Below are 12271 nucleotides of genomic sequence, written 5' to 3'. Positions count from 1 at the left end.
GGAAAAAGGCTGCAATGAAACAAAGAGTGAAAAATTTAAAGGGGTCTGAATACTTTCCGTACCCACTGTATATTAATGCAATTTGCAAACAGTAATGCTAAATTCTATGCATGGATAACAGACTAAACTAAAAAACAATTATCTGCAGCGCTCAATCACTCTAAGTACATTTAGAAATGTAAATGGGCTGTTTTATATAGTGCTTTTCTAGTCTTCACAACTACCCAAAGCGCTTTGACATAGTACAGAAACCATTCACAGGCTGCAGTACAAAGTGCCACTTCCTAATCAGATAAACGCAAACACTTACACTGCGATGGTGCAGCAGCGGTGGTAACTCAGGGTTTAGTGTTTTAACAACAGAGATGGCAAAAGTACCTACTTCTCGTACTCAAGTAGAAGTACAGATAATTGTGTTAAAAAAATACTCTGGTAAAAGTAGAAGTACTGATTTAACTTCTTTTACACATGTACAATTATATCAAACCAACAGCCAGGTGTAACCTAGGTAACAGGTGAAACACACAGACAACAAAATCATTAGCTAACTTTAAATTTGCCAGAACTATAGACCAATAAAACAACAGGAATAAATGAATTGATAACATAAATTATACAAGTTACAGTTCTCAAAGACGCACACATACAATCTCAACTGATTATCCTCTGAACAGCTAGTTTCTTTTTTTGTTTCTCTCACTTTTTTCTCCATGTGACGTGCGCCCCCGCTCACGGTGTGAGGCGCGTGTCCGCGCTATTCTCCAACATGGACTCACAATAACACCTGATAGACGACCTTTAGTACAAAACTAAAGTAACCAGCCAATTTTGTAAAATGTAAGGAGTAGAAAGTACCGATATTATTGTTAAATTGTAAGGAGTAAAAGTAAAAACTTGCCCCAAAAAATAAATTGTAAAGTATAAATATCTGAAAAATCTACTTGAGTACAGTAACAAAGTATTTGTACTTTGTTACTTCCCATCTCTGCTTACCAACCTTCCGATTGTCAGGCGACCGCTCTACCACTGAGCCACAGCAGCCCCCAATATAGAAGACAATTTCCTAATTGAAAGGTCACTGTTGTCAGCACATCTTGCTTGTTAATTTTAACATGCTCTAGATGAGATCATCAGCTCAACACCTAAACTATGAACGAGTTGGCCTCTTACAACAAACTTTCCCAAAGTAAAAGGGACTATAATGGCATGACAGGAAATAGGAGCAAATGTAACTTGAGTCTCAATCCAAACCTTGAATTGTGTGTTGGCTTGTGCCTTTTTACTTTAACGGTGCATCAGCATTTAACCCAAGAAATTACTTGGGCTTTTTGGATCTCTTTCACACCGAGTGAACAGAGAGTAGGAGTATTCTCTCTCTCTCTCTCTCTCTCTCTCTCTCTCTCTCGGTCTCTTGCTGACGTCTTTCCCTTTCTGCTGCCTAAAATAAAGCCTGGGCCCACGCTGTATGCTAAAACAAACACACTGCTTAAGTATATTGTCTCCTGCCTTCATAGAAGGTGCGAGTTTCCATTCCATATGGTGTGTATGTGTGTGTGTGTGTGTGTGTGTGTGTGTGTGTGTGTGTGTGTGTGTGTGCGCGCATGCGTGCATGCGCAGGGCACTTAATTAGTTAATTTGTAACCATGTTTCCGGACGCTTGATGACACACATGCACATCAGCATCGGAGGTCGTGATGCCCTAATGCTCTATAACAGTTTCCAGTTTTCTTCTCTTTTCCTCTTCCTTTTCCTCTCTTTTCCATCTATTCATCCTCCTCATCTCTCTATTACCTCATTCTTCCTTGACCAAATAAGGTGTACTCTTAAAGGGTAATTTTGTTTTGTTTTTTTAACCTGGACCCAACGTCACAGTATTTCCCCTCTAATAAAAAGGGCTGTGCTAGAGGCATTAGCATATACAAACCATTCTTTTTATTGAAAATCTTTTTGATAACAAGAAACCATGGCGGTATTATAGCCTACTGGCCGCACAAAACACACCGCAGCTGCTGTCTTTTTCTCCTCTTGTCCGCTCTTTGTCCATATTCTCAGATGAATACAGCTGGTGAACGAATTATAATGACCTTATTCATGTTGCCTAAATCAGTTAAATATGGTTCTGAAAATCTTTTAGATAACAGGAGCCTAAAATTCCAATAGCCTACTCCAAAACAACACACTCCTGGAACGTATTTTCCCTGACTTGTTCTATCCTACACCGCAACGTGTCTTTGGACAAGAAGTTACCTCCTGAGATCCATAATGTTGTCAGAAACTTGCTATAACCCTCTTAGCCTGTCAGTGGCAACAACAATCAATTATAGTGGCCAAAAATTGAGAGTGCATAATTGCCCCATCAGATTGCATTGCAGCTTGGTTCGGGCTGACCGGTCACTGCAATCGCTTTCAATACTGGAGCAATTTTAAAGATCTTTGGTTAGTCTAATTCTTTGTTAGTCTAGTCTAATAGACACAAATTCCTTGGGGAATGAGGCCCAGGTTGGAAAAGAAATTCTCTTTAAGACAGTGTGGGTAAGCTTCACAGGGTTTCTCTAAGGGGCTGAGCCTCTCCTCTCTAAGCGTAGCTCCTATGGCGCCATTTTAATGTTACGAAGCATTGCCATCACCCGCTGTGAGCATCCCTTGACTGCCATACATTTTGATGTCACTTTGACAGTGAATAACTTTACATCTGAAGTGTTTAAATACTCTATTTATCCATAGTTTATTTCTAAAGAAACACGACAATGTATAAAAAGGCTCCATCACCTTGTAGCTCACATTATGGCTCCGTAGCAGACATTCTTGTACAAATTAGATATCACCGCTGAGACTTATAGTGCCACATCAATGCAATTAATGAATTTATTTTTTGTGGTTTCATTTGGAAAAATACAGCAGCAGCGTGTTTTAGACGCATTGTTGTGGTTACATACGCATAATCCACAGACCTAGAAAGGGCCGTAGCCCCTGATAAAGTGTCTACAGTGAGGATTGTGGATCATCTGCAGTAACAAGAATTACTGGCTGGTTTTAGGCATTGCTTAGAGTCTTTGAAGCTTCAATGTTTTGCAAGCTTTAATACTTATAAAATATTGTCAAGTTTGTATTTTAGAATTAAAATTTGAGATTAAAGTGAGACCAAGCTATTAATTTGTTAGTTCCATCAATGGCTGTCATGTTTTGTTTTGTTTGGGCTTACTGTACTTGTATGTGTTAATTACATGTCAGCTATGGCAGTTTATTTCTGTGTGAATGTTTGTGTTTCTCAGTCCTCGCATACTGCACACCAAGATTTATAATAAGCACTCAGAGCTCTAAGTTCTATTGAATGATAACCCTGTGATAGTTTGATAATTATAGTAATGGACGTAAAAATCCGAGGGATATATCAGACAGACCTGAGCAGAACTGACTCACCTATTGGTGATAAAATGGCAGAGGGTAGTGCCAGTGGAAATAACCTCATTTTGTTATATGAACAGGCCTAATGTGCTCAGCTTTTATTGCTTCCTCTCTCTCTTTCATCCGTATTCCCTTTCACTCCTACCTCTTAACGTCTCTTTATTTCTTTGCCCTTGTGTCCTGTGCTTTTCTTTTTAGCCTACTTTTTACCCTTGGCTTGTTGATGTCTCTAGCTTTTTCGATCTCTGTTTCTGAAACAACTCACAAGGCTCACACGGAAGCACAGATGCACTGGCCATTTTTTTCTGTTGTTCTGTCTACCCTGGACCTGGCAGGCTAAAGTGTACGTGTTTGCAGTCTTTCAATATTCTCACATTGCACTGTGTAATAGACAGGTCCTGCTGTCATTGGATTTATTGGTTTTACTGCAACTATTTCCATAACATTTGAGAGAACCAGATGTGTGTGTGTGTGTGTGGGGTGATCCTGTTTGAAGGTCACTGCAGAGGAACAATGACTTGCTGATCAATACAGTGTCCCAGCTGCTGCCCTACTTCACACAGGGCAGAGGGGCACACACATAAAGGCTACACACAAACATGCACATTGCAGCACCAGCAGCACAACTGAAAACTAATGGAATAAGAAATGAACCGCAAGAAGTCTACAATGCAATGCATTCTTCACAATACCATCTGGTACTCACCAGTACTGGGAAACCACACGGAATAACAAGTACATCGCAGTGGGGTATATCATACAGACATCATGAAGTGTCTTATTTCCCACGGACACGCATTACAAAAATAATGGAAATTGAAAATACAGAGATGGATGGATTAGGGTGGCAGTGCAGTATAGTCTGTGTTTTTGTCGTTTTGGACTAAACGGATTAAGCAAACTCGTTGATTGCTTGTTAAAGGTGCTCTAAGCAATGTCATGCGTGTTTACTACAACACTTGTTGTCACATACAGCAAACATCTCCTCATAAACGCAGGCTGCCTGTCTCCAGAACACACTGAAAAAAAAAAGACATCTTTGTTTTATTGGTCTATGTCTCTGTAGACAGCCCAGGGTCCACACACGGCAACAAAAACAAACTGTGCCCACCTCAACCACGAAGCACACACAAACAGTGTTCCAGCGTTCCAGCCAATAATCGACAAGAAGGATTTGTGGATGGGGGGGGGTTAGTGCGCGGAAACACAGAAGGGAGGGGTTGGGATGAGGAAGAGGGAGGGGAAAGCTGGTGTCGTTTTGCTTAGAGCACCTTTAAGACATTGATTTAGAAGTAAAATCATTTAAGAAAGAATTGATGGGTACATTGTGTGCCTTCAGTACCTGGGAAATAGCAGAAAAATAGAAGCAATTGAGTCTTAGTTTTGATTTCTTGGTGATAATTATGCAAGTGATCGAGTCTGTGAGACTGTGCCTCAGTGATTTCCGTACAATGATGATGATTCATTCTTCTACTAAGACAGCAACAGGACATGCTAGATGATAATAAGTACATCTTGCTCAGTCTTGTCTGTCATAGGTGAGCTATGTTCAACAGGAAATTAAGCCTTTGTGGCAGAAGGGCTCTGACAGCTCAGAAGCAGAGGTTTCTGTAAGTAGGATGTTTGAGTTTGTAAAGAAAATTGTCAAATTAAATGGACCTGTAATTCTTGTAACACACAGATGGTGCAGACATCTAGTTTTTACATCACTTTCTCTCACTTTACTCTCGTCTATGTCCTCGTTGTTACATTTTAATTTAGTAGCTGTACCCTCATGAGTTTAGTATGTGACATTGCAACAGGTGGCATGTGTGTTTGACCAGGTAACATGTCCATGGCATACTGTATGTGTTCTGATCAGAGTGCATTAAAGTAAGACGTTGAACTAAGACTTCTACAAACTTCTAGCAAATCTAGCAATCTTGAACTGTTAATATGTAATTTGTTTTCTTTCTGTATCCCCTAAGGCAATTGGCTCCCAGTACATAGAGTAGACTACAGTTTTAACCAGATATCTATGATGTAATGAAATCTTTTATCTCATTACTGTTCTCCGGACAAGCTGATGCTATCCTCCCTGCTGACAAAACATTGGATTATGGAACAGATTATTAATTGAATGTTACTCTCCCACATAAATATTTAAGCATGCAAACAAACATACACAATAACATTGACTTACAGTCAAAATACTCCCTACACATTTCCTGTAAGCCCAAGATTGGCACAGTAGATGAATAGTTTTCATGTTACTGGGAGGACTGTGACGTTTGAGATTTCGCCAGGAACTTAAAATGAACTTGTAGAGGGCGAAAAAAGTGAAACAAGTGGGTGAAATCTAGGTCACATAGAGATATCAGGGCCATAGTGGAAGGAGGCCACAGAAGGGAAAGATCATTTTTAAAATATACATGACAAAAGAAGACAAAATACAGTATTCAATCTTTGTTCACTCCAAGTACAACCTACAGAACTACAGTAGTACTATTAAATACAGACTAAAACATATTTTTTTTAAAAGAACTCTATAATAAATTTAAAATATCCAGGCCTTATAATTTACACTGCTGTTCACCTAAAACCCGTTTACAGAACCCAAATGTTGGGAACTTGCAGAGTAAGGGTGGTAACAGTTTAGTTCTGATCAGCTGTCTGTGTAGATATGCAACAGGTTTCATTTCTAAGGCAAGAGTAAAACTGAAGGAACTTGATGTTTCCCTTACCCTATCATCCCTTTCTCTTTGGTCTGTGTCTTGAGTGGTGTATTAACATCTGCAGATCGTCTGGAGGTCACAAGAAGCTCAACCTTCCTTTCTGCTCAAGTCGAGCAGTGTTGTGGCACACACTGTAGAGAATGCAAACAATGGGAGGCCAATGTTAAGCAGCTGATTCTCTCTCTGTCTCTCTTTCTCTGAACCCCCTGTACCCCCACCTTCCTTTCATGAATGGAGCCATTGTCTCTGGCCTGGATTGAACAACTCACACAGTACTTTTCCTTTGAGGTCTTAAAAACTTTGCCTGCTTGTATGAAAGGGATCCGCTTCGCTTGCGTATTTACAGTATGTGCACTCACGCATCCTCACACACACACACTACCGCACACAAATATGAACTTACAAACCAAAACACAACAAACACATGACCACACATATGTACAAAACCACTCAGGTGTGTGTGTGTGTGTGTTTGTGTGTTTGTGTGTGTGTGTGTGTGTCAGCTCCAATGTGCTCAGAAATCTCAGATTCCAGGACCTCTTAGACTGCTGGCCACCCAGCAAAGCCCCACCTCTCTCCACCTCAGCTGCCCTCCTTCTCTGTTTACCGAGTGCCTATCACACTCAGACCAGCTCCGGTCACTGACCATCACTCTGTGTGTGGAGGCCTTTGAAAACAGTCTCTTGTGTTGCTGGTTACCAATCAGGACCAAGGAGTCTGTCCTTGTATCTGCTTTGTCTATGGATAGGACATGTAAACATGGAGCATATACCTAAATTGCCGGATTTGATGGTTTTGGAAGAAGCTTTAGGTCATTATGTAACAGAGGGGTTTCTGGACCGGACCAGGAGAACCTGTAACTATGGCTCAATTTGAGGAAAGAACCAAAGCGGCCACTCTGCCGTCCCGTTCCTGCGCGAGTGTCCCAGGGACTGGCCGACTGCAAAGACGGATGGGTTTGTGCAGGATGGAGGACTGCACCTGTGACATCTTTGAGCTGCTTTATAGTGGAGCTGTTGATAAGATCAAAAGCCACAAAAGTAACCTCAACCTCAGTAAGTTTTTCAGCTTTACAATAAGGAATGAGCAAGTTCAACCTGCCTACATTGTACTTTAATCTTGAACGAGATAACTACTGTAACTAAAGCCTCTGTACATTAGCCAGCCTTGTTTGGCAACCACACTGTACTGCACACTACAGAGTACACAGAGGTGGTACAATACGCTTCTGTTCTTCATTTAATCGCCCTGAGGGAGAAATACAAAATCAATATCAAGGCATGATAGCTTTTTCTTTATTGTTATGTCAATGTAAACCTTTGTCAGCTCATAGACCTAAGGATGTCAGTCACTTTTAGGCTCCATTTGCTTGATAACCTCTAGTCTACTGAGATTTATATTTGTACATACAAATATGATCAACCTCAGCAAGTTGTAAACCCAACTAACTAACTCCTCCACTCCTATTGGTGAACTATGACCATAGATGGGTTGTCCCCTTAGCTGAATGTTGAAACCAGTGCAAAGTGCCTTGAGGAGTTTGTCTGTGTTTTGATGCTTTCATAAAAACCTGGAGGACAAACGTATGTTCGTTCTATAAACTAGGGTCTTAGTTTAGTTTTAGTTATGTGACTTCCTCTATTCTGTATAGTGTCGATTTGGGAAATGATTGTGCAATATCTGTGATATAAAGGAAGTGTAAGTCTCTCATATGACACTCAGCCATGTTGGTTGCTGCATGCTCATGACACCTCCGGGGCTCCAAGGCTCCACATTACCTCAACTTCTGATTTAGTTTTTTGGTTCCAGTAACACACAAAGGTAATGGCAACTTTTTTTTTTAACTACAACTTAACCATCATTGTCTTTTGTCTTTCATCTTATCTGATACCGAATTTACTGTCTTACCAAAATAAGACAAACAGTTAGCTCCCCTTGGCTTCAGTCGACGACCATATTGCAATTAACTGCTTTCAACATCACTAATATTTTCTGCTGCTTTGTAACCTTTATCAGTCAACATTGTGGATTACTCTTATCAAATTTATGTTTTTTTTGCTTTTGCTTCTCAGAGATTAGAATTTCATGGAAAGCCTGCACGGGAGAGAAGGGCAACGCTATTAAAAGTGACATCTGCTGGCATTTCAATAATTCTGTATCTGATAAATGGCCTAGCTACTAGCCTTGTAATGGCCAAGAAGACCCTGTGATATGGTAACCCAGGATGAAGATTTAAATTTAGATAATGGTAATCCAATTTTAGAAGCAGAACAGGCTTGTTGACAGTATTATTAATGTGCTATCTGATGTAGAGGGCCTCTGTGGAACAGGAAAACCATTGTACTCTACCTTTCTGTGTCTGACACGCATAGCATATTTTGACATGCTGTGCTGTATCACACACTTGGGGCCCCACATCTAACACAGACGTATGGATGGACTCTTGGATTGAGGCATTTCTTTTTTTGGTGTTGGGAAGGAATTTCCTAGTGTGGAAGGAAGGAAACTATGGAGAGGAAAAGGGAGGAGAAAGGGTTGTAGAGATGCACATACATGGGGTGTGGGGGGAGAGTCACAGTGTAGTGAGGATAACGAGGGTAAAGGTGAACAAGATCAGGGACGTTAGGGTATGTATTGTATTTTCTCTTAAGAGCAACACTATGAAGGATTTCCAATATTTAAAACAAATAATGTTTCATCCCTATTCATTAAAACAATATTGACAGTGAAATTATATTTTACTATGCATGGTTTACCGACAGCATGTGTCGTGTGAATTTCAAGTGTTTCGGAACCACCCATGATTAAAATGTGCCACCCACTGCAACTCAAAGTGACAGACCCACAGAGAATTATTGATCTACCCAGCTTGCAAATGTATGCAAACATGTTTGCTATATTAACGCTGTAAGGTGATAATATACTACTGTAATATTCACAACTTGATGATGCCAAAGTGGCCAAAAACGTTGTAGGAATATCTCTGAAAATATCACTGACCTATTGTATTCCTGTCACATAATAAGTCTCTTTTAGCCACAATACTTTGTTGGATGAAAAGGTATTTCAATTTCAAAGTGTTTTTGTCAGTCATGTACCACTACTATCGCTTTAAAGCTTTAAATTACGTTCAGTACAGTATGATCCACTGATGTAGTTCTGCCTACACCACCCAGGGTGCATCACTGCCGCTGTTAGTAATTTTCTCATATGTTTACAGTTGGCCATGGATCTCCTGACACAGGGCAACCTAACCAGTGCTAAGCTCCCTAGTAACCTTTGGCCGGCCTCTTGCTCACTCTTAAGCACTCACACTCTCTCTGTTGTGTTTACATACTTAAATACAGTCTGAACAATAAACACATTCTCACTGCGTGTTAGCACATAGGAAGACTGAGCCGGTGGAGGAGTGAACACATATGAGAAGAGTCCTATTACATAGATTATGTAACAGAGACAGACGTCATGTTCACAGTTTTCCTCTTCAATGCCCCAATGCTCAAAGTTTGCAAAGGAAAACAAAATATGCTTTTTTGCTCTTACTAAACCAGAAATGCTTAGTGAGGTTATACAAAGCAAGTTGATTAGTGCATATGGGATCTGGAGAGAGAGAGAGAGAGAGAGAGAGATATATATATATATATATATATATATATATATATATATATATATATATATATATATATATATATATATATATATATATATATGTGTGTATGTATATATATATGTGTATATATATATATATATGTGTGTGTATGTATATATATATGTGTGTGTATGTGTATATATATATATATATATATGTGTGTATGTATATATATATATATGTGTGTATGTATATATATATATGTGTATGTATATATATATATTCTTGTAATATTAATCCCCTTCTGTCTGTATGATGAAACGATTGTTTTCTCTTTTGCAGAGGTTGCATAACCCTGCAGTTATCCCTTTCCTCTCTGTTAGTTAGGTCCCATCTAAACATGAGGGTACTACTGGTTCAGATATTTATCTAAGTGTTCAGTTGCACCGCTTGTACTTCTGTCATCAATACCATATGAAGTTGTCTCGCAACACAATTTCCTATATATCCTCAGTATGAGGAACTGCAAGACTGATGGTTATTCCAAAAGTTCTGTTTTTAAGGAAAGCCTCGTGGGTTTTTCAATGTAATTTTTTCTTTTTTTTCTTTTGAGAAGGACTTAATCTGTTCTTTTGCTTGTTCTTGTTTTTTGTGCCTCATTTTGTAGCTGCAAAAATGTATGCAGGTATTTATTCACTTGTGCCTCTGCACCTGTACACACTTTTAATGCCTCGTCTCCTCCAATATTCATGAGTCTCTTTAGCCAGGGACAATAGACTGAGAGGAAACACCGCTGATGTTGCACCCCAGGCTTAGAAAGCCCTGATACCTGAAACCACTTAATGCTAGAAGCAGCTGATTGATAATGAGGATGAGTGGGGTGGACTTGAAGGTGAAGGAGACAGATGGAGGGAAAGATGAAACGAGACCGACAAGGCATTTTTAATTTTCAGTTGTAAGACTTCAAATTTGATTCCCCTTTAAAAACAACAGTTTTTCCGTAATTTCATTATATTGTTTTATAGAATGTCTGTTGGTAGTGGGTCTAATGTGCTGTTTGTAATGTTCCACATAAAGGTCCAATATTCTTTTTTCATACTCATAGGATGCTTATTTAAAGACCCTGGATGTGTGTGGAGCTCCTCAATATTTTTTCACATGAAACATGTGCGATACTGATCTCTAGCCTTTGTGTTGTCTTTTGCAGAGGAGGAGCTGAGGAAGCTGCGGGAAGAGACCAATGTGGACTCGCTGCGGCAGGAGCTGGAGAGAGAGCGAAGCAAGAGGATAGACCTGGAGCAGAAGATGAACGAGGTGCTCAAGACCAGGTGAGAAAAAAAGACAGCTAGCAGAGTCAAGCAGATGATGGTGCGACAGGAGATGAGGTAGGGGAAGCAATGAGGGAATGACTGGAAACAGTGACACTGCACGTTGTAACATTTCCAGCCAGCAGAGTTTATCATAGGTCAAGTTTGATTGCGTGCGTGCATGTGTGTGTGTGTGATAAAGAAAGAGGCCTCAGCAGCTTGGTAGGCTTGGAATTCCATAGGGTTGGTTTGTGTGTTGTGAGGGAGATGAAAAACAAAACAGAAACAAGTCATGCGCCGCTCTGTGTGGCCAAGTTCACACACTGTGACACAGTAGCTATGCTGGTGTCAGGGAAAGCCTGCGCCTCTTGGCACCGAGCGTGCCACCCTCAAACCCAGGGTGTGCATATGTACGGCTTCTGGGTGTGTAATCAGATGATACTTCTGTGCCTACAAATGGGAAATTCAGCTGGTGCTCTCCAAGTGATTATCAGCACAGAAACATGACCTGCATGCCAGACAGGTCAGGGGTTGGTCAGAGGTTAAGAAATGCACCATGACTTGGAGAGCACCAGTTAACCTAATCCCCTGTCAGCAGGATTCAGCTGGAGAGAAGAAGGTGCTTTCTTATTGTGACTACTATCCAAGTGTTTTTAAGCAAGGCAGTAGACCTACTTAGCTTGGTGGCCAAATAAAAACACACTGGTTTTACTAGGAAGCTTCCAGGTTTGAATGAGCAGTGATATCCTATGGGTGGTGTTAAGCGTTGTCTGTAAAATATCTGCACTGCAACTTTTCAGACACAACATAATTGTGGCGACAGAACCTGAGAGTCCTTTGGTCAGTGTGTAGCAACTTAGCTGAACATGCAAACTTGTGAAATTTGTCTACATACAATCATCATTTAACATACTCTATCAGACAATGTTCCAATTGATAAATATTTGAATTCATATGTACCAGGTAGATATGGAGCTCTACCGTAAATGATTAGGAACTTAAGAAACACATTCAAATGAAACATTACCAACTTATTTCTCAAAGCCCAACGTTTTAGGGGCAAAGAATTGCTTTGTTTTTCTACAATATCAAACCAGTATTTATTTTTTAAGCCAGCATTTATTGACCATTAGTCTGACCTATGGCTTCCAGCTGTTAAAGATGATAGCGCAACAAGCTTGCCAAAGTCAGTAACCTCTTGGAATGGTGTTTCATCTTTTGATATTTTTTGTCCTCTCTGCTTTTAAACCTTTTAA

At 40.0% G+C, this 12271-nt stretch overlaps 1 protein-coding gene across 6 annotated transcripts in view; it reads left to right on the top strand.

Annotated features, from left to right (window-relative positions):
- gramd4a (GRAM domain containing 4a) overlaps positions 1–12271 on the top strand; it is a 50198-nt gene that overhangs the window by 21721 nt on the left and 16206 nt on the right. For 5 of the 6 annotated variants that reach the window (XM_034863307.1, XM_034863309.1, XM_034863306.1 and 2 more), the window contains one exon: positions 10916–11036. In XM_034863307.1, the coding sequence (XP_034719198.1) occupies positions 10916–11036 (121 nt within the window). Of the gene's footprint in view, positions 1–6718; positions 7175–10915; positions 11037–12271 lie in introns of those variants that run through there. The other variant, XM_034863310.1, reaches the window with a different exon arrangement.

Source organism: Etheostoma cragini, chromosome 23 (genome assembly GCF_013103735.1).
Source record: "Etheostoma cragini isolate CJK2018 chromosome 23, CSU_Ecrag_1.0, whole genome shotgun sequence".
NCBI lineage: Eukaryota > Metazoa > Chordata > Actinopteri > Perciformes > Percidae > Etheostoma > Etheostoma cragini.
Note: the sequence above shows the minus strand (reverse complement) of the source record. Positions and strands in the feature narration are given on the sequence as shown.